The 23,371-nt window shown below is 37.6% G+C and overlaps 3 protein-coding genes across 5 annotated transcripts in view; 1 reads left to right on the plus strand and 2 right to left on the minus strand.

The window, feature by feature from the left end:
• The window catches only part of LOC111325226 (uncharacterized), a 13,678-nt gene extending 9,048 nt beyond the window's left edge, over window positions 1-4,630 (minus strand). The window contains exon 1 of the mRNA XM_022928993.2: window positions 4,472-4,630. The gene's annotated coding sequence lies outside the window, so the exon portion shown is untranslated. The remainder of the gene's footprint in view (window positions 1-4,471) is intronic.
• Window positions 4,631-5,057: 427 nt separating this feature from the next.
• LOC111325229 (uncharacterized) lies at window positions 5,058-14,254 on the plus strand. Of its 3 annotated transcripts, none has more exons than XM_088758798.1 (6): window positions 5,058-5,207; window positions 5,746-5,899; window positions 11,043-11,141; window positions 11,739-11,914; window positions 12,933-13,031; window positions 13,948-14,254. In XM_088758798.1, exons 2-6 carry the CDS (start codon window positions 5,794-5,796, stop codon window positions 14,050-14,052), a joined length of 585 nt encoding a protein of 194 aa, XP_088614924.1. In that variant the 5' UTR covers window positions 5,058-5,207; window positions 5,746-5,793; the 3' UTR covers window positions 14,053-14,254. The 3 variants fall into 3 exon arrangements, with proteins under 3 accessions (XP_088614924.1, XP_088614930.1, XP_022784730.2); XM_022928995.2 differs by lacking the exons at window positions 5,058-5,207; window positions 5,746-5,899 and adding exons at window positions 9,464-9,527; window positions 10,828-10,881; XM_088758804.1 differs by lacking the exons at window positions 5,058-5,207; window positions 5,746-5,899 and adding an exon at window positions 9,402-9,527.
• A 675-nt stretch (window positions 14,255-14,929) lies between these two features.
• LOC111325185 (uncharacterized) lies at window positions 14,930-21,867 on the minus strand. The gene is made up of 6 exons (XM_022928938.2): window positions 19,719-21,867; window positions 19,098-19,160; window positions 18,344-18,454; window positions 18,113-18,175; window positions 16,296-17,207; window positions 14,930-15,473 (listed from the first exon to the last, which is right to left on the minus strand). The coding sequence occupies exons 1-5, from the start codon at window positions 20,266-20,268 to the stop codon at window positions 16,921-16,923; spliced, it is 1,074 nt and encodes a 357-aa protein (XP_022784673.2). The 5' UTR covers window positions 20,269-21,867; the 3' UTR covers window positions 14,930-15,473; window positions 16,296-16,920.
• Between the last annotated feature and the right edge of the window lie 1,504 nt (window positions 21,868-23,371).

Consider the following 23,371-nt stretch of genomic DNA (forward strand, 5'->3'; position numbering starts at 1 on the left):
TATCTACTGCCAGGATGATAAGGTCACAGAATATGGCTGGAATCCCTTTCTTTTTAAGAATTTTATGTGTAAATACAGCAGTCTTAAATTTCACCATGTTATCAAAATTGAGAATTTCTAATAAATTATAAAATGGTGTTGAATGTTCTCTACTGTGAGCATAAAAGATATTGCGCGTGCATTTATATTGCTTTGTAAGGAGCTTGTCCATTCTTGTCTTATAGTTATTTTCCCAACTCAGGATGCCATAGGTGTGGTAAGGAAAAATCGATGCATAATATAACTGCCTCATCGTTCTTAGGTATAAATGATATCTGAGTTTGTTTATTACGCCAATGTTTTTGGCAACTATGTTATTTACATGTTGTACATGGGCACCCCAACTCAAGTGCTTGTCAATGAACACACCTAAGTACTTGATATGATCTTTGCGTTCAACATATTGAATATTTACGTTAACTCGTTTTTAGGGGATGTTACAACCATATCATTACTTTTTCTTAGATTTAGAGACAGTTTATTAGTATTACGATAACTAAAAACTGATTTAATCGCAGAATACCTAAGCAATTCTAATTCTTTTGTATTTTCGCTACAACTACAGTCCAGCGCTCTATCCATTGAGCTAACCGGGAGGCGGTTAATGTTTTTCGTTAATGTTTTTGGCAACTATGTTATTTAAATGTTGCATATGGGCACCCCAGCTCAAGTGCTTGTCAATGAACACACCTAAGTACTTGATATGATCTTTGCGTTCAACATATTGAATATTTACGTCAACTCGTTTTTAGGGGATGTTACTACCATATAATTAATTTTTCTTAGATTTAGAGACAGTTTATTAGTATTACGATAACTAAAAACTGATTTCATCGCAGTATACCTAACCAATTCTAATTCTTTTGTATTTTCGCTACTAAAAAAGATATTCGTATCATCAGCAAAAACTCCAAAATATGGTCTCTCACAGCAGTTAGGAAGATCATTTATGTATGGTAGGAAAAGGAGAGGGCCTGATATAGACCCCTGAGGTACCCCACCCCACAGAGGAGAGGCATTTGACTAGATTCTACATTACCTAATTTAACATACTGTGAACTGTGTTTTAAATAGCTTTCAAACCAGCAAAGAGGGAGACCCCTGATTCCATAAGCATATAATTTTGAGAGTAATACCTCATGATTTACAGTATCAAATGGCCTTGATAAATCAAGGACAACTCCACAAGATATTTTCTTATATCTATCGCTTTTTTCAATTTGTCAGTGACCTCAAGTATGGCTTGTTCGGTAAAGAAGTTCTTTCGAAGTTCTTTTATATGGAATTTCCTTTTTCCTTGGAATGAATAGAGTTGATCATGTACCAACCTTTCAGGAACTTTACTAAAGGTTGATAGAACTGCTATGGGTCGGTAATTTCCTGGTTCAGTCAATATACCATTTTTATAAACAGGAGTAACTTGAGGTATTTTGAAAATAAGTGGCACTGCACCAGTCTTGATAGACTCATTGTAAAATATATATAAATTGTTTTTCAGAGATCCTCAGAAGAAATCATTATCAATTTATTTGAAATATGTGATGAAGTTCTGCAATCCTGTAATTTGGAAAAGATATTACAAATCTGTGTTTTAGTTATCTCAGACAAAAAGTCACCAGTTTATTTTATTTTCTCAACGATACATCAAAAATCTGTCAAGGATCTTGCTAAGACAACAACAAATGATGTTGACCCTTGGTTTGAATGATGACAGATTTAATGAGTCACCCTCAGCTGGAAACATTTATATTTCGAGTTACGTTCAGAAAGTATGAGCAATCTCACGGAAAATTCCACGTCTAATAAGAATCTTCGAGTTTTCATTCAAGAATAAAGCATGCCACCTTGAGCTTAAGACTATTTCAAAGTTCCCACCTCTGATCTTGAAAAATTAAAGATCTATTCGGACCTATAAGTTTAACCAGTATCCTTCAAAATATAGTCTTAATCTTTATTAAGGATCGTCATTATCTCGATCCTTGAAACACTTGGTTGAAGATTATGAAAAAAATATAAACAAAGATCCCAAGAAGATTCCCTGTGAGATTGTTGAGATTTTGAAGATACATACATACATACATAGGTTAATTGACCACTCCCCATAGGGGCTTTTCAGGGCCAACACCCACCCATCCCACCCAGGGGAGGACATCCACCACACAGTAAACTCGTGCGTGGGAAATTAACGTTCCTACCCCTCACCCTGCCAGGAGACGGGGCCAACGGTATATTCGTCCTTATCCGAGAAGACTAGAATATCTATCCATTTTATGATTATAGAAAGGTAGCAAATTCTCCTCACTTATTTTATGACCATGAGTATTGGTCCGATCTTGAACTAAAGAATTTGACGATTAAGTTGAAAACCTTCGTGATCCTAATATGTAGTTACCTAAGCATCTGGATACTCTGTATTGATCCACATAAATATTATATTTTACTTTTTTCTCAGTTTGTGAGTAGGTGGCGTTCTCCCATCCGGCCCGATAATCAAAATTAATTCTCTCTTCTCTCTCTTAAATGACTTTGGTTTCTCCGCAAAAATTGATTTCGATATAAATTTTGTTGTTCTAAATTGGTTTTTAAAAGATTGAAACGCGGCCTGAAAACCATTTGTAATTGAATAATCCTTCACAAAAAGTAACCCGGAAAGTCGAGACGAGAGGTAGTTGCAGTTAACAATTACGTTAATCAATGTGACTCTCATTCATTTAATATCTGAATTCTCCAAAACAATTTGTTCGTTTGTGAAACGGTGAGCTAAGTTTTGAGTTTTTTTGTAAAAACTCTTTCGCCCATTCTTTGCAAAACCCTTGAATTTGGACATTTCTGCCGTAAATTTTACAACAGAAACAGAAGGAATTCGATGAGTGAAAGTCGTATTAAATCCCCTTGTGTCTAGCTAGAAAAAGAGTCCCATTTGAATTCCGCGTTTCGGTGGAAGAAGACAAGATTTACAAACGCCATTGTAGAAAACAAACGAGAAGACTCTCACGACTCCAAGGCACACATTTCGCTTACAATTTGACTTTCAGTGACATTGTTAAACTGAAAAGAGGTAAATCTTCCAGGATTAATCGTCCTTGGAAACAAATAGTTCTTTCCACAAGGTGATACATATGACTCGTGTGTGTTTGCCATACCAGTAATATTGTTCATTCGTAGTGTTCATGAACGGGGAGGTACTGATTGCGGACAAGGAATTACAGCCGTCACGGTAACGGCAACCCTCCTTCCGGTCTCGTTTCAGCAAAAGGTGTACTTATTTATTTATAAATTTATTTACTTTTTCGCAATATGTGGTCAATGTAGCCTCGCGGCACTTTGCCATACAAACTAATGAGTTAGACGTCTCAGTGGTGACTTGACTGTGAGACTTGCAAAGTCACCCACAAGCTGCTCAGCAATCGTGTTTTCTAGAGTGAGTCATACGACTTCCTGTTCACACTGAAAAAGGTGTTATAACGTGACAAATCCGAAAAAGGGAAATTAAGTCATTTGAATTCTGAACATGCTGCCCTTAGGAAATGCAAAATAAATTATGTATCACGAAAGTTTGGAGATGAATACGTTCTGATATTTATTGAAATGGGAAAAACTTTCTTTTTTACATCAAAGCTGCCAACATAGAGCATTGAAAATAAGAAGGAATAAGCGATGCACAGTTCGTAAAAAAAGTAAATGAAGCTTTGTCAATATATGTCACTCAATCTGTCACGCTAGATTAGTGTGTATGAAAGAATTTGTAATTCTGCAAAACATCATCATAAATTTTAGAAACTGAACACACTATACAAAGAACCCTTTTAAAGAAATCTCCTGTCCTCCACATATTGTAAATCTTTGCAAGGTTTCAGTTTGAACAGCGCCTACACATTTATCCAACGGCGTTAACCGCCATATCGCTGAAGGAAGAAACCGGGCAAAGCGACAGTATTCAAAATGGCGTCGGTTGAATTATTTAACCAGGAAGTTAGATCGATTTAAACTATTAACAGCGAAGAGGGAGCACTTTCCTTAAATAAAACAAATGGATATTATTTCTCTGTTTACATATACATTGCTACATGCTCTTCAATATGGTGCTTTCTGAGAATTCGTGCGTCATAAGACGCTCGCCAATCGCTTTGTAATCAGCGGAAGTGCTGCCGTATTAAATCAGCTTATGGAGTCTGTTTACAGCAAAGTCATGAAACATTGTCGCAAGGAAAAAAAGAAAGCGTCCAAAGGCTTAAGATGTCCAAATATCAAAATTGTGTAAATGATGTTTGAAGAAATCAGCACCAACCATTTTCTCAAGCTTGCTCTTCTACTAAGCTTACGGTTCAAAAGTCGAACATTCACGTGAAGATTTACTTTGACGTTATTCGATCGTAGCGAAAGCAATATCGTTCATCGGGAAAAGAGTTTATCAACGGTGAGAAGTGCTTACCTGTTCTCAGCTCAAATTAATTCCTCCCATATTGGCCTCAGCGGACGCTACTTACACAACATACATCCAAACAGTGTGCAAATATCGAACGATATCGCCTCGCACAGTTGTTCCGTCGAAAGTTATTTGCTAATGCATAAATTAAGGTCTCTCGAATGCAAGGTCAAATTTGATTGATATCAATGCACAATATCTGATACGCCCGATTGACTGGGGCTGAAACGGGTCTCCGTCAGATTAGATGAAGAGATTGGAAGATGCGCGTCGTAAAATGATGAACACCCCAGCATCTGCTTACGTTCTGACATTTAGAAACTTATAGTACATAGGTAACTTTTAACTCGAAAGATAATGACAAGTGACAAGTACGTTCTTTATATAGTAACACACGAAACTTGTACAATCAGCATCTTTGACATTAAGGACTCATGTCGAGTACTCATTTACAATAAATTAGTCAACTAGCCCTTTTCATTTCTATGTTTTATTCTGGTCTCCAGATTTCCACAGAAAGTTGTAACTGTGATCGTAATTTTACCGAGTAATCATTCTATTTTCAATACTAGGAAGAAACGCCTAGCTTCATAACATGCGAAGAGGCAGTCACGCAAGCCTATTTGCCGCTGCTCTGTTTTCACGAAACAAAACAACTTCTTTCTGCATACATGACGAACATGAAGCCAGGGGCTCAAAACTCTCTTTTCAAACGAATCTTCTCTACTGGCTCGAGTGAATGGTATGACTTTCTTGTCATCTTATAGTAAATTCTATAAATCCACTCTTTATTGAATTTTTATCCCGTAATTAAGCACTCCATGCAGTTGAATGCCCAAACATGGTTCTGTCCTGGTGTACCGGTTCACAAGGGAATTACCATTGTTCTTTCTTTGTTTAGGAGTTATCGGTTAGCTATTGTGTATTGTTTGGTCTTTTGTATTGGCTCTTGTGAACCGGTACACGAGGACAGAACCCCAAACATTTTCAAACGAAGTAAGCTCATTATGCATGTAATTATGGCTTGATACAAAGCAGACTTCAGTCACGAAGCTTGTGAATTTCTAGTTGGCAAACTCTTTGGACTTAGAGGGTTATACTTGATCATTGAGGAAGTTAGCGCCAATAAACGTTACCCAAACTGATGGTGTAAACCTTACCAGAAAGCGCGGAGATCAGTGAATAAAAATTCACGTTTCATCTTGGGAATCCTGCGTTAACAAGTAAAAGACTGGTAATGAGATTAGTCGAGCAACATGGCGAACGTTACTTCTGCACAGGTGCTGACGTAGTGTACTAACTGGCTTATCACAGTCGTTTTTCGCTGCATGAATTCGACAACGAGATCCACACAGGACAGCAAAACCTCAGTAGATCAAAGAGAAGTATTAAAAACTACAAATACGGGGACAATGGCCGCTCAATTGATTGCAGGTACATAACAAATAACTCACGGTAGGCTAATGATCTTTTTGAATGTGTTCATTTTACGGGTGGTGCTACTGTACCTGAATGATTGTCAACTTCATATTGGAATGATAACTAAGGTAAATAAACCTCGCTGCGAAACTTGAAATGCTGACATTTTGAGCGTGACCTTAAGAGATCTTTGACCAGACAACGATTATTTAAAAAAAAATAGACCTCATCTAAAGATAATTTTTGTTTTTTAATTTCATGATACAAATACCTTTTCAAATGGGATACTTCTTGTGAAGACCTATGTTTATTAACCGTGCAACAGGATAATCTTGCCAACCTGTGGGCCAACACGAGATAAACAAAATACCTTCGTGTCACGCAATCAATTCTCCCATCGAAAAGCGTTGTTCAGTTTCTAGAAGGAATAACAAAGGTCGGGAGGCGAACTCGAGCGTTTCGTGACAGTGCAGGACTGTATATGTGTTCAACGCGTTCCGCAACACGTGTTGTAAACACAATTCACTGAGAAAGGCAGAATGATTCAACCGCCTTGTCCTTGCATTAACGTAAACATGCATGCTCCACTCCATATTTCTTGCTTCGCTTGGTAACATGCACATAAATATCCATTGCGTTCGCGAATAATAAGACAAGTGTCAATTGTTGTTGTAAAGTTTGAATAGGGTACTTCTCAGTCGCGTTTTTACGGTGCAAGAACTTCTTGGCATCTGAAAACATGGTTTCTCATTTGAATATCTTGAAGCCAAAGTACTTCGGTGCCAATCAATAAAAATAATTAAGATCTTTAAGTTGGATTTTAACTACTATACAAAGCTTATAAAGAGTTGCAAAACAGTTATTTTATGTTGTTTCTCTTGTTCTCCTGCTTTACACAGCGCATAGGACACAAAGGAATGTAATACATGAGGGATTCGGAGCAAAAAGTATAATGATTTGACTAAGCTTCTTTAGCAACCTTTAGGCCGGGGCAATATGAGTTTACTTGTAATGTTTTCCATTTTGGCTTTAGATTACAGGGATGGTGATCTCGTCACGTCATCACCAATTTGATTTTTCTTCCTTTGTTCTTACATTTTCTTAACTTCTATGTTTTTAACGTTTGAGTATTTGAATTATTTTGTGAGGCATTTTTGTACACAAATTTATATAATTAATCAAAAGCTTTCAAGCACATACCTGGCCTCTTAGCAAATTATGATGCAGTTGGCAATTCTCCAATACCCCCGTCCACGCCAAGAGCTTTGACTCAAAATTACCAATCCGTTAGTTTGAAGCCAACTATAAGAGACTAAGAAACTTTTCAGGTGCGTCTTCAATACGAATATGTAGTCTTGTGCTTTGCTAGCTTACGAAACAAAGATTGAAGATTAAAGACCAAAGACCGAAGAGCGAAGACTGAAGATCACTGACTTGATCACCAATAAATGTTTTCAGAACTACTCGGAATGCAAGGAAAATGAATGCTGAAACTTTTTGTTCTACTGTAAAAGAAACGAAAACAATGTTTTTTCAACAAAGAAATTCACTTTAACGCTTTCGACGTCTGACGTCGAGACATACTAGATAATCGGCATTTTAGATGTAAAGAAATACCCATTACAAAAAATAGATCCTCGCTACTACATACTGTAAATTACTGCGAAAACAGCCTACGTCGGTGAAGTCTTCGTTTTGTGGAGATATCTGCCTCAAACTTTAAAACGAAGATTTTCGGAAGTTTCATAACGCGACAGGAAGAAAACACAGAAAAAGATTGCCATCTAAAATAATCAGAAGTTGGGCATAGTACGTGAGAGGGTAGTTTTACAGCTTGAAGAATCAAGGGATTATCGAGGGAAGGCTAACGGTGACAGTGAAAACTTCCAGAAACGTTATTGTCTTTTCAAGAACGTCGCTCGAAAGTGAAACGAGGCTGAAACGAAAATTGGATTGCATTTCGTCTCGAGCTGGAAAAATTAAAGAAGTCTGAGTCTCCAGCGGGGACTCAAACCGACCTTTGAATTTCGCGCTCTCGTGTTGTACACTGCACGCTGCACGCTACACGCTACACGCTACACGCTGCACGCTGCACGCTGCACGCTTCGAAGGTCTGAGGTTCAATTCCTTGTGGGGATTACGAGTTTTTCTTTTTTTCCCAAGCTCCTGAAATTCATCATACGTCTTAATCTAAATTTCGGGTTTTTAATACAATTATAAAATGAGATAGGTTCGAATAAGAAACCTTTATCAAAATAGGAAATGCTATCTCCAAAAAGACAATAATAAGACGATGATAACGCAACCCTAAGAACTTCAGCTGTATGCATGATTTATAATTAGACAAAGAAAGTAAATTCATTAAATGTTTGTTCGAATCAAGTAAAAAAAAGGCGTGGTTCAACAATGGTTCCCATTTGACACGTTAGCAAAAGGAGAAAGTGTTCATACTATTTCAAGTCTGATACAATGTATATATGAAGTTCATATATTTTGAACTGCGGTATTAGATACGTATGATGCATAAATAGCGCTCTCTACTGCGAGGATCGTTCATCATACGTATATTTCAAGTCTTGTAAAAAGTGGCACGAAAAAAAAGGGGGGCAGCAGTTAATGGCGCTCTCACTTTAAATTTAATGGTAGTTTTTCAAAATCAAAATCAGTTAATTACCAAGCAAACTGGCCGGCTGGCAATCGCGAATGACTGAGTCGTCTACTCGCCCTTTGATTTTGCCAATCATTGCCTAAAGGTGGCCTATTTACATTACCTACCCAGCTGATAAAACCAAAATTACCTTGTTGTACTCCCCCACTGACGTAACACCACAGTTTCTTTAGAAACATACCCCCTTTGTTCAATGAGGTCAATTTTGTCACCCCTCATTTAATTTGAAATACATAGCTGTTAGCTCTTCTCACAATGGAGAAACGTAGAAGGTACTGTTATCGCATCCTCGATAATAAATATTGATGTTGCACTGTCAATACAGGTACCTGAAAGGCTGATTTGTTGTTAGCGATGTAAAAAATTCATTCCGAGAGCTGGCATGGTTCCTTTCTAGAACCAAAGCAGGAAACGGAGAAGAGAAGATACAATAGAGAGATTACATTTATGCAAAAATATGAAGACAGTGTGGGGATGAGATAAAGTTCAGCAACGTGGCCATCGACCACGTTTGCCGCGTTGAACAAAAGAAAGTTTAGCTCTAAAATATTTCATCTCCTAAAGCTTGTCGCCTAGTTTCCAACACGAGTGCAGTCAGTCTCTGAAATAGCCGATTCTTGTATTGCACAGACATCTTCATGACTGACGTAGAAACATGCTTGTAATTCCTGCAGGATGATATCTTGAGATAACAAAATTTATTCATTCCCAAAGCAGGTTATTACATCATGCAAAACACGTCGTTTCTTTGTTGCGTCAAACAAAAGCCGGGAGCAACAGGTGTTCAGCTGTGTAATTTAAAACCAAATTAAACAAAAGAGTAGAATGAGCTGAAACCTGCTAATATCTATTTAAATGCCATATCACTGATTCGCGAGCCACTTGTAAAGTGATCCTTGGGACAGAAGGAAACGAAAAGCGCTATGATGCGTCCCGCGTCTTTGTTTCTATTTGTGGCAATTTCTTTTGTTCAAGGTAGGCCTGAATACACTGCATTTGAAAAATAAGGTATGTTTGTAGCTCGTCTTTCCTGCACCTTAAAAATGGTTCATTTTGCGTACTTTTCATTACTTCTCTCATCCTCGCCATTTTTTTTTTTTTTTTTGTAAGAAGACTTATCCTGCCTCTTAAATCTGATTGTTACCCCAAACAGTAACTTGATACAGAAAGTATCATTCAGTCAATCAAAAATAGTTCCTATTTCGGGTGTAAAAGCCAGTGTTCAATATCCTCTGTATGAAAGTGTTCAAAAAAGAACTCTCACCACAGATCCAGTCATTTTTTTTTTAATGAAATTACACATCAATCACGCGGGAACTTCTCACAATGCACAATGAGTCCTAACACTAAAGGTTGTCAAGAGCTGTGTTCTGGCACCGAAAACATTAATCGAGGGAGTGTAGCGTGTCTGCTTGCAAGTGCGCAAAGAAGGGCTCGACATGTTTGGCCATCAATTAATCTTCAAATCGTCATGTCAAAAAGACAAAATGTCTACCAAAAAAAAAATCGCGCAAAAATAAGTCTTAAAATCTCTTTGATATCAGTTCTTGAAATGCAAGAATTAAATTGAACCAAACTTTTCCCGAATTTGAAAAAAAAGGAAACCAAGAATGGACCCAAATATTGACACATGTTTATTTTTATGTCTTGTTACTGGCAGTTATGGGTAAGGTTTTGCATTGACTATGAAACGAAAGCCATGTATTTACTAATGGCGTTCTTTAATGATTAAAAAACATTATACTTAATCGGCTCACTTAGCCGTCGCTTCCGGCAAGCGTTAAGGAAAAAAAAAGTACTCTCAGTTTTAAAAATTTCGTAATTTTTCTCTAAGAATTTTTCCAGAGAGTAACAGTGCATGCAAAATTGTGGTTTTAAAAGAGATGTTACTTCAACGCCGTTCTTCTGACTAGTAACACAGACTTCTTTACGGTGATTTCACCTTCCAACCTAAATTCTGACATTTCAGAAGATACCAAGCCTGTAATAGACAACAATCTGAAAGTACTAAAAAGTATAGTATCACTGACATGTTTGTGCGAAGTGTGGCCTTGCTTTTAGGGACCACAGTTTTAGAGCCTTGTTGGTAATTTGATAAAAATGATAACACACAATTGTTCATTCAAATAAACGTGGCTTTTATCCTTTTATGCGATATTACAGCTACATTTGTTATCTTTATTTTTCTTGATAGACTGTCAATCCGAAAAAGAAACATTGTGAACAATGAAAATGGCCTATCGTTAAAGATATTTTTCAAATGTTTCCCTCCTAGAAGGCTCAGCAGAACACCTCAATATCTTTGCCTCTTTCTGCGCTATTTTTGCAGGTCAGATGTAATGTATCATATCATCATCGCCATCGTCATTATCACCATGATCATTGTTATTATCATTACTATCATTTAATTACAATTGATGGTGTTCACTTTGCTCTGTGCTTGTTTTAAAAAACTCGAGTAGCACTAGTTACAGCCTTCATTACTTGCAGAAAGTCACAGTGAGCCTGATTACGTGACTAATTTGAAGAAATACTTCAATGATGGATACAACACAGGGACCTACTCCAAAAAAATCTCTTCAAAAGAAGGTAGGTTGTTTATCTTATTTATTTACTTTTTTATTTCTCACGGCTCAATAACGCCAGAGAGAGGTATCCAGGGACCAATTTAACGTCCCCATTCCCTCCCCTCACCTCCCTTGTGGCTTATGCCAGTCCTTGGGGTCAGTGGAGACGGGAGAAATCGGGAAGCAAAAATTGGCGGGAGATCTAGGAAGATGTGCCTTTTATCAGTCTTCTAAAGAGTATTTCCTCCCGCACCCTGTATTTTGCTTTTCTCTGAGTATTTGAACAGGCTAAAATAAAGACCTTCAACCACTTTTTGAAGCTTACAAGTAACAAATTTTCCACCATTTATTGGCTAAAAGCACGTCTCAGTGAACTCGTAATTCATCTCCATTTTCTGGGAGGAAGAGAGACAAAAACGAGACAAAAAATCGGCAAAAACATGGACCTCAGCAAGGGATGATCCAAGATGCATTTAGTTAAGAATGCTTTTTCCAGTATTAAAGTGGCAAACATTAATTACCACAGTGACTTTTATTGGGATTTTGTTGGTTGGCGTCTATTGGTAGATTTAATAAAAGTGAATGGTAAAGATTGAAAAGGAATTTTCATTTTTCCTAGAGCTAGAAAACGAAGCCAAGAAAGTATTTCGTGAATTTCTAACAGCCCTGAAGTATAAGGATACTGAGCGGTTCCTCAAGGAGTGGAAGACGACATTTACAAGTGATGGGCCGTTTGCATCTCAACAGGATCTCAATAATCTGGAGAGGGCAATAACTGATCCTGATGATTTTATGGTAGGGACCTCTCTGAGCTGTCTGATTAAAATAAGGCAGTAACGTGCGAGGGGAAAAGAGCCAGAAGTGTGTGAGGCTTTTTTTTTTTTTTTTTTTTTTTACAACTGCAAAAATTACCGCCGTACAAGTATTTGAAATTTATTAATTCTGTAAGACGGTCTCGCATGCAAAGGGCTGGATACAAGATGACTTTTTATGTTCAAAATAGCATTAAGCCTTGCCTCGCGTCTTTTATGCACCCTATTCGCCACCAACCCAATCATTCTGTCGAACAATATTTTTGACCTCGAGTAACGCATTTGCGACTGTAGAAAGATGGGATAATTCTTTTTAAACCAACATGATTATGTAAGTCAAACTTTAGACAGTTTTTTAACGTGGTCACCATGTACTAAGCGGTCGGTTTTCAAGTCTCGAAGATCTTCCCATGAATAACTAATTTTTACTTCTTTTAAGCGGTCACCATTTTATACCAATCTCCGTCACCCCATACTGAGTCCCAACGGCCTGTTTGCATTGTCCTTCACCTATGTCAAACGGTCACTAAAGCGGAACCGCTCAAATAAAATTAAGAATAATCTGTCACTGAAATAAAATTTAATCCATGTTTATCTCCCAAAATCAATATTAGCGGAATTTATGAGCGAGTTTTGTTTTGTACACTAAGTGGTCAACCATGGCATAAAATGAGGTTTACGTCGTTTTTTACCTGCATTAGGCGGTTATTAACCTGTATAAAGCGGTGACCACGCCATTTCCCGTGGGGCTCGTATTAGTAAAAGTTGGCTTTGATTTAAAAAATTCTACAAGTTTTGGCCACAGTTTGCTAAAACAACTTCGGTACAAAGAAGCATGATGTACAATACTGATGGTATTTAGAAGGAAATCTAAACAGAGGCCCATGCTCAAAGCTTTAGACACTGCGGTGGGGATTTAGTCTTACTTTCTCTGAACAACCAGCTTCTGTTGCAATCTCTATCCGTTTTTTCTCATTTGTTATAACTGTGTTCACCAAAAGACGAGCTTGTATATTGGCGACCTTCTAACAAATCGAGATGACGCTGATGAAGCTACAGAGGCTTACAAAGAAGCATTTGTGTCAAAAGACAATGAAAGGGTAAGTTATGGCATGACAATTACAGGAAGTATATGTGAAATGTTATTTCTTAGTGTTAATATTATTATTATAATTATCATTATTAAAAACTGGATAATTAGATAATGCAATTCAAGACTTTTTATTGGCTTAGCCATCATGGTATATGAGCCAAGATACCATAATCTAATATCTGTACATTGTAACATCCGGTTTCTTCTTACAAAATAAAGTCGAGAAGATTTGTCTAATATCTTGGGGGCGTTTTTTTAAATAAAACAATTATTCCACCCGCGCTTGTTGGATATGAGAGGATTATAGCCAACGAGGCGCTACGCGCCTATCATCTATCATCTCATATCCAACGCGCTGGTGGAGTAATTGTTAATTATAATATACCACACAAGTGAATAGTCCTTTTCGCGCGCGCTGATTGACTGGTTCAAAGGAGAATGGCAAGTGCTATTACTCACCTCCAAGTAGCAGACAAGACAAAATCACGCGTCAATAGTTTAATTTCTGACTATTCCTTGGTTTACTGAAATAATTAAACAAAATATGTGGTATCTGTGCAGTGCATACTAAGACAATTGTTCAACTCCACTTTGGTAGACAAGTGATCTTGATCATGATCATAATCAATGACATATCAATTTTGAAAAAGAGGGTGACAGCTAAGAAAGACATACGTTATGAAAACTGGAGATATCAGCATCAATTCGTCATCCATCTCAAAATCTCTTGTTTTAAATGTACTTATAATTATTGACATTGCTCTTCACATTTCTATGGAAAATATATTTTACCTACCCGACCAGACAGTGTCTGGGGTACTTACAATAAACCTTTGGCCTCGATAATGTAAGTGGCCCACTGAATCACGATGCATATAAGTGTATACCGTTCACTTTGTAATTTTTTGGTGATTTTCTCTTAGGTTGCGTTGTTCTACCTGGGAGATGATGACATCATGCACGGAGTGTTGGCAGCTGGAGTCAGATCAAACATGGATGCAGGCTTTTTGGTTTTTCTCATCGATTGAAATTAAAAATATCCATATGATATTTGGAGAAATCAACCCAAATGGATGGTTTCCCCATTTTGAATGACTTATGTAGCGCGTATCAGGAAACTACTTGCTAGGAAATAACAGGACATTCTGGAAAGATGCAGATTTCATCTTAATACAAACTTGAGATTCATGTTTTAACCTTCCTTTAATATATTGCTGTCTATGGTTCTCATCAAGTCGTGTGTGTTCGATATCTGTAGGAAGGGATGGCGATGTTCTTGTTTCGTTTCCCTAGAAACGAAACGCATCCAGGGTAAACTATTTATTAGGTGGGTTCGTGGCCAATCGAAAGGAAGTTTGTAATTGAGAATGAAAACAACTAAGACGGAGCTTGAACAACAAGCTGTGGACAGCAGCTTCCCCGTCTCAGTGAAACAACATTTGTGAAGACCAACTGGACCCTCGAAAAAATAATGCATTTAAGACGTTTTCTACTCTCCACCATATTAAGTAGAAAGCCTACATTCACAACAACGTCTTAACTATGTTTAAATACCCTCCTTTATATCAAAGTTCCACACACCAAAATAGGTAAGCAAAATGGAAATGAATTGTAGAGCCGGCATAGGCCACTTTCATAAATGGCTGCCGGATTAATATTCTTTTGTTTGAATTTAAATTAGTCCTACTGGCCTCGTTCTCCAGTACAAAATTAAAAACAATACATTATCTCAAGCGAGGCCAGAAGGGCTAATTTAAATTTAAACGAAAGAATATTTACACGGCAGCCATTTATGTCCATAGACAGAAACTTACCCGATGTCTACTCTTAACAAAGTGACCCACAGGGAACACAATTCGTGGGGATGAATTATGTTGAAGGATAAGCAACAGTAGAAAGCAACTCTAGTATATGAAACAATTTATTTTCCCTCTTTATTTCAACTTTGTGTCATGCTGAAGTTTTTGTTTTTCAATTTTCTCAGAGATTAGTCAAGGCTCCAAAGACATTTCTCATCGTACAATGATGAAGAAATATGACTGTCACAGTTCTACTTGTATTTCAATAGCTCGTAACTCACTTTCAGTGAAAATTAATAGCCATTGTTAAAAAAGATTTGGAAAAAAACCGACAGAAGTGTTCGCGTTAATTGTAATTGCAGTTCAGTCCACTTATCATCTACAAATCCGACACACACCATCATGAAACTTAGGATAAGTGTTTCTGTTCGGCCAAAAGGGCTGCCTTCCAAACCTCTATCGGTGAGCAGTCACTGATAGTTCCATTCAGTTTATTTGTCAATCTCTATGTTAACATCCCGCTGCATTGCAAAAAGGATATTCGAAATTTCGTTAGTTTCATTTCCCGAAATCGGCACCAATTTGTATTTCCCTCTGCATTCTGCATTTTCATCCAGAATTTCGCTCAGTTTTCGTGTGAATAACATTATCTAAAAAGTTAAAAACAAAAAAAAAGCTTCAGTCAGAATAAAAAAAAGAATGAGATAAAGTGAATGTCGTCACTTGTATAAGATCCATTTGCATCATGATAATTCAAAACCTAGACTCGATTGTGGTAAGTTGATCATCCTGTACAGGGCATCATGTGTGATCAACAAAGGAAACATCTGGCCAATAGAAATCTATTTGTTTCATGTAATCATATATATAGAACAGAAGAAAACAGATTTAAAATTGTGATGTCAATTAATAATCTCTGATTCTGATTTCAAGGGTCTTACGAACAAGAACCAATTAATAGACCCCAATATTAGGTATTCTACAAAATGTATATCAATCAAGTGAAATATCAGAAAATTATCTCTTTACATAGTAAAAAACAGTCGGTAAACCCGAGATTCGAAATCTGAAAATGACAGCAAAATGGTGTCATACACTCTTCATACTCAAACCTACATGTTTGTAATCATATGATGGGAGGGACAAGTTGGTATTGAAAATTGAGAAAGAGAGGCAACAAAGTTATGAGAACCTCTCACATTTTCCTAGTAAATTCACTCCTAATAGCACCTTTAAATACCGTTCAATACGTCTTTTAACTCCACTGTAACGCCTCAAGGCTTAAAAAGTAACAACTATTCGGAATCATCGTGGACTGGCCTCGAGAAAAGGAGGAGATCGAACCTACAACGATTCTAAGGATTTTATACTTCTAAGATGGCTACCACAAAAGGAGACTTATGATGGACTTATTTCTATCATCTTGAAACTTTAATTACACAGAAAATCTATGGACACAGATTACTCTCTACCTGTTGATCACGCTCTGGGCCGGTTAATTGAGCGTCTACAAACATATCGTAAAGGGTCATCAGAGGTGTGGCGTACTCCACAATAAAGTAGTATTCTTCCATTGTTCCATCTGCCGGGCAGTGCATCCCTACTTCGTGTACCGCATGTTTGTAACTTCTGTCCTTACTTCCTTCCCTGTTAATTTTACTCTCTGGGAGATTGCCGACCCATTTCACCCTTGAATCAGCTTGTTCAATGTCATCACAACTGAAGCACGTTTTTGGCAGTAGGATGAAAAGCTCCTTGTCTGTTATTTTATAACGAAATTGCTCCGATTCTGATATCCGTTGTTCCAGTCTTGGCAGCACCAGCTTCAGATAACCAAAGTAATAGCTCCAAGCCAGCCCAGCAGCCAAATTCTTATTTCCTCTTTCATTCGGTAGAATTTTAACATGTAACAACCATTACAAGAAAACGAAACCGCTCAATGAAAACATGGCAGCAGGAAGTGGATATGAGAGGAACTTGTAATATTCGTACAACGTGTAAAAAAGTGTCAAAGCGGAAGTGATCGCCGTTACGACCCACCATACGTAACATCCTTTCCAGTATCCTTGAATTCTTGAGTAATTGAATTTAAAAATTTCAGACACGAGATCCAGTCTTAGCGGTAGTTTCCTGACTGATAACTTTAGAATTAAAAAGGCTGTTACAAATTATAGGAGAAGAAATACGTCCTTCTTCCATTCTTCCCTCACATAAAAAAAATACCATTGAGCTGGCCAGCACATCCTGGATAGCTAAGGAAGTAGCTGTAATATCTCTTGCAAGATAAGAAAGTTTATGAGAAACATAAGGAATTAGTCCTAAACCAATTCCACGAGTTCTATTAGGACATGCTTCATCAGTTATGGTGGGTAGAATGGCTTCCCCTGTAAAGAGAAAGTTATGTTATTGATATAAAACCATACAAAGAAATATGCGATAGAAGAGCAAGCAAGCTGTTTTCCGATTTATTAAGGGGAATCCCTCACTCGGCCCTTCATCCGATTTATTTTCACTTGTAGTCGCAAGGTCGCAGGGAACTGGCACTTCCACGTCCAATGGGAACACCTTTTCATCTTTTCCCGCCCTTAACTCTCACACGGTTCTTTCGTCAATGTTTGAAAGTAGGTAGGCGAAAAAGGGGGGTGAGTCTCGCAGAAATATTCTTAAACTTAAAAAAGGCTCAAAAATAAATCTATTGAAATAATTTCGCTAACCAGAAAACGCCGGCGAAGTACGCTACTGTATCATTATTTTTGCCAAATGGATTCAGAATTGCGAAATCTTTGGTTTAACAATGACCTCTTTACAATACGCTTTCGTGCATTTTTTGCGATAAGTTCGAGGTGAATAAAGCATCATTACTATATCATTTCAGGCTTTGAGATAATGGCAGAAAAAAAAGTGGAAGAAAAATCCAACTGAGCGGTGGACATGGCGTATTGTTCACCAAAAGCTCGAAAACCATCCACACTTTGTCATCATTCAAAGTTGTCTTAATAATTTGCGTTGAAAGGTATAGTTCACTATGAGAACGGGATTGCGGCCATTTTCAAGCGATTAACTTCCTGTTACGCGCAGTTTTTCGGAGGAATAAGGACAAAAACGCAGGAACAAGTTTTAACCACATTAAGAACCTTTTTTAGGTAATGGGTTAAAGTTGCAACATTGTCGAGTTAATGGGTCAATCTCTTTCGAACGGAGCGACGAAAGAGACTATTGATTCAAAGCATTGGATGGAGAAGGAAAGTCTAACATAGTCATACATAACAAATGGTCAAATAGCTCATACCTGAGTAAGAGGTAGCAGTCGTTATTTTCCTTAATGAGATCGTCCTTAAACGCAAGGGTCCGTCTGAAAAATTCAAATTTAACATAGCATGCTTGGTATCAACAATAACAATCCTAAATTTCTTTTAGCTCAGCATCACCTCGTAACGCGGAGAGAAGTTAGAAAGGATAGCGAGGTATGATACAAACAAAAATGGTTAAAGAAATATACGTGCAGTGAAATTATTCATACCTCTCTCAGAAAGATTTTCTTCTGTTGATTTCAACGGAAACTTTTCAGAGCCTCTTTTATCACTTGGGATTTCCATGAAAGCAGGCTGTCTCAGATCATAGGTGTCTTTCCCTTTGAAACCAGTAAATGAATACGGTAGGTAAAGTTGAAGAAAACTTCCAGGTGAACAGTGAACAATTAGCATATTTCTCATCAAAAGCTACAAAACCATCGAAACTGTCTCATCGTTTAAACTTGTTTTAAGAATTTTCCTTCTTTTAAAGTTATTTTTCACTAAAAATAGCGGATTTGCGGCCACTCTCTTGAGGAAGCCTTCACACACCGAACATCCAATTTTTTGGGAGGATTGGGAAAGGCAGAAACAATCTATTACATCGAGGACCTTTCTAGGTATCACGGTTTCTACTGGTAAAAGATATGGCATTCTCGAGCTAATTGGTCATTCTTGTTCAAACCGAACGATGAAAGAGATAATTCAGTCGATCTCGACCTCTCGAATGGATTCGAAACAATGGATGAAGACAGGAACTCTAACCTAATACAGTGAAACCTCGATTCAACAAACCTCTATATAACGAAGTCTTGTTATAACGAACCATACTTCAGTTTAAACCCGGCTAAAGCTAAAATAAAATGTATCAACCACAGAACCTCGATATAACGAACCCTCGATATAACAAACCAAGTTCCCCAGTCCCGTCGTTAAATCAAGGTTCCAGTGTAATGTTAAAAGACATGGTCAAACAGCTCATACCTGAGTAAGAAGCCTGACTCGTAATTTCCTCAAATGATGTCGTCCGCGAACACAAGGGTCCTCCTGAAAAAAAAATTGAATCTCAACTGAGCATAACTTGAACATCATTAAGGTTATTATAACAGCAATAGTCAATAACTCAAACCTGAGTGAGAAGCTAAAATTTTATTCTCCTCTGATGACGTTGTTCGAGCGGGTGGGCATAGCTGTCTGTCTGATAAAAATTTCAACCTCAACAGTATAATTTAAAATCATTTATGGCGCTTTATTTTTTGCCAAAATAATGGTTAAATTTTTTTCTCCAAGAAGTCTGCAATCTGATTGGTCCTAAGCAAGGAGTCCATCGTCGTCATCCCCGTGCATTTTCATGCACATCTCTTAATTTTTCTCTATTTTTCAACATATTGAGTGAATGGATTGAAATAACTCCTAAGTTTCCAACTTGGGCGTGCTTGGCTTAACATATGCACTTATGTTTGCAACCAACACCTGCTAGATCTTTCACTCTATATTCACGTCATCGTCCCAAACATCATCAACATTATTCTTTATGACTGTGTCGAATATAGATAATGATAGTAACAATGATTATTGCGCAAGCAAGAGAGGGTTAATTCTTACCATTCTGAGGAATCTCTTTCCCCGCTAAATTCTGCAGCTTCTCGGTTTCTTCTTCATCGTCGTCGTCATGGTCTTTGTGGTTGTCGTAGATACCGTCCTTATCGTCGCCAAAATTCATACCATTAGTAATGCTTTTTAAGTTGCAAATGAGGGTTTCTATTTGCTTCTCCCAATTGTGCGCCTCCTGGAATAAGTGACGCAAAACTTTAACCTCCTTAAGCCTCGTGCACCTATCCTTCATGCGGATCTTCGCAATTTCTTTAACCCAGGCGCCATGATCATCTGACGAAACAACAAAATTAGACCCAGATGGTATTTTCATCAGAGCTTCTCCCAATCCTGAGTTTTTACTTACAAGGATGGGCAGACCAGCTGATAAGGCTTTAAGACAGATTAAACTAAAACCTTCCTCTCTCGAGGGCATAATCGCAAGATCCACTTCAAGAAGCACATCCTTCAAACTTTCCTGGATGTGGAAAACGCTTCGTATCGTTAAAACTTTAGGATCGATACCATACCCGAGCAGCCGATATCTTGTCTCTTCTTGCATCCCATCTGCTGCACCGATAAATAAAAGATTACAATCCCCCAACTTAGCAACAGCTTTAGCTACAATGTCAACTCCTTGTAGAGTAAAGTCCTCTAAACCTCCACCACAAAAGCATACGACTCTAAAATTTTTTAATTCCTCTTGACTTTGTTCCAGTTCAGTAAACTCCTCCAGAATACCAGGGGTGAAATCGAACACGCGTTTACCATCCTTATAAGGGCGGAGGTTGGAGGAAACAATTTCATGTAACCTGGGCCCAATTGTTACTACAAAGTCTGACACTCTGCAAAGTCGAACTTGTAGTTTATGATTTTCCTCTGTTGATTTTGGATTTGAGTTCTCCTTGTACTTTCCAATTTCCTCCTAGGATTTATGGATAAATTGGACATATTTACAATGTGGGGATTGGGACTCCTTTATACTTAGTGCATGACGACCGAGCTCGATATCATGTCCTACAACAACATGGGTTAATAACTTATTTGGCACCCTGCCCAGCCAATGCAGTTCAGCGTAGCCAACTTTTTCACTTGCTTCAACAAGGTTGATGTTGTAACTTTCAGCTGCTTTCTTATCCTCGTCACTGCACTTTGGAACGAGGATATATATTTCAACCTCAGAGCTCTTAGCCATGTATTTTGCCATTTCTTTGGTTATCTCATTTATTTCATGGAGTACGGTTGAACTCCACCCAGGTGCCAAGAAAGCGACTTTGAGCTTTTTTGTGGTTGAATGGTGTCTGCTACGGCTGTTTTTGTCTTCCATATTTAGGGCTGAAGCAGAATTCGGAGGTTCTTGCCTCTAATTATAATACAATAGGTTAAGAAGATTTGTTAATGTAAGACCCTACTTTAGTAATAAAGTTAGTGGGTACATTCTTGCATATACATATAACGAACACAATCAAACTATTAACCAGCAGCCATTGCAAATGGCTCCAAGGCTGGAGAACAACTGGAAATGTTCAACCAAAATTTTCCCGCTCGTCTATGGGATGAAATTCCCAAATACGGTATCTGTTTGGTTTGCAACAAATATCTGCGCTAAACATAATGAAGGAATGTTCAATGCATTTACTCAGTCATTTTTATTTCTTTTTTACATTTATGTTCCTTTTTATAATTGTATTTTGCCCTAATTTTGGGTTTACTTCAAGAAAAGAAAGGGAACTTTTCAATATCCGCTTCCACTCATGACAAAAAAAGGACCATCCTTCCTCTAAACAAACAAAACTTTTATCCATGTCCTCCATGCTCCCACCTACTCTCGAAACCCTCGGACGTACATGCAAACGCACACTCCCACCGTAGTACAATTCCTCCCCCCTACAATGGATAGCCTGTTATTTCGTCTACAAGATGTTATTATTATGGGCTTCATATGCAAAGACTGTTGCTAGGGGTCAGTGACGTCATCCAACGTCCGGTATTTTCTCACGTTTTTTTTTTCACCACAATTTTTTGCTTGTCAAAAGTAGCTATCGACTTGATAGAAAATCAGACGACTTGGAAAATAAATAATAGGTTTATTGTATTTCCCTTTTAAACCTAAAAGCTTTAATTCCCTCGTAGCTCATTTCCACACCTAAACCGAACCGCACCTTACCTGTCATTTAACATTTCCTTCATCTATCAGCCGATTTTTTAGTTCACAGCATTTCTCTGAGATAAACAAATAACTATCAAACAGATGCTACTAGTCCTTTGGATAAAGAGCGTCTTTCCGGGAATCTTTAGGCTGGTCGAATGTAACTGTTTGGTTGGAGAGATTGTGGCTTCGTGTGATGTTGGGTTGTGGGATGACTCGTCTGGTAATCTGTTGGTGTGTGCCGGTTTCCTGTAAACTGTCGTCTGTAGTGAGTTGTCGTCACGGCTTACCAGACGGTTATTTCAATTAGCACATAGAAAAATAATTTTTTGAAGCTACCCTACTTTTCACATTGCACTTAAGTAATTAGATAGAAAAAACCTTATTTTATTTCAGATTTAATTATTGATTCTACTTTTTTGTGAAAACATAAGGGAGACATTGTTCTAGAAGTTTGTTCAATAAGTAAGCTTTTCTTTGCTTTTACAAGTACAAACAAGGTCTCAAAAAATGGGCTATATTCGACCCTGAATGACGCTAATTATGCGTGAATTGAGTTTTACCAATTTTCTCGAAAACAAAAGAATTTTTGACCAAACTATATATGTCTTGGTTGTTTTACCTATAGGCCTACCCTACAATGTGAGCCAATTCCATTTTTTGACCTTTGCTGACGAATGCTTGATTTTTCGTGACAACCTCTCTTAAAAGCTTTAATTCTTTGGAAGCTCACATGAACCTTTAGACCACTCCTCACGAGTCATTTAATATCTCCTTCATACAACAGCCGATTCCACCAAGTTCAAGGCATGTCTCCAAGCTAAAAGAAGAGTTACCAATATCAAGGGCGTCTAGGCGGGAACGCTTTAGGCTAGGCAAAAAGGTTTTTAGTTGGAGAAATGCTACCAAAGTAGATCTTACGCCAGGATACAAAAATTCCCGCACAAATGGGCTAAGAACTATCTGGAAATTCCAGGAAAAAACTCTATTAATATTTTTCTCTGAAAATCTGATATTTCTCAAAAAGTGTTTTCCGAAATAGTCACATAATTTGTATAAAAATCCAAGATTTTTTTAGGTGTTATAGAATGGAAGCAGCTTCGAACTGATTCAAAGTTATCAATCATTTTCCAGACAACGTAAGTGGCTTGTTAGCTTCATATCCTAACTTATTCTCTCTCGAACAAACAATTACGACAATAAACAGTTGGCAGAGCTTGGCAGTTTCATGGGGCCCGCTTGGAGAGAGCCGGAAAACCAAGTAAATTTTTTTTTTTTTTTTAGGATATCGGTTGTTTTTCTTCAAACATCGTCGTCTAGAAATCCTCAAATGTTCTTAAAATCCTCACAACTATTACTAAAAAACTCGGATTTTTGTATCTAGCCCGAGCAGCTCTCCGAAAAACATAATGTAACATTTGTGGAGCTCCTCAATCGGAGTGTTATCTGTTCCTGGAAAATCTTGGCCTGACATAGCAATGCAAATTGTGAGGGATTTCACTGACTTCATGAAATT

Source organism: Stylophora pistillata, chromosome 1 (assembly GCF_964205215.1).
Source record: "Stylophora pistillata chromosome 1, jaStyPist1.2, whole genome shotgun sequence".
Taxonomy (NCBI): Eukaryota; Metazoa; Cnidaria; class Anthozoa; order Scleractinia; family Pocilloporidae; genus Stylophora; species Stylophora pistillata.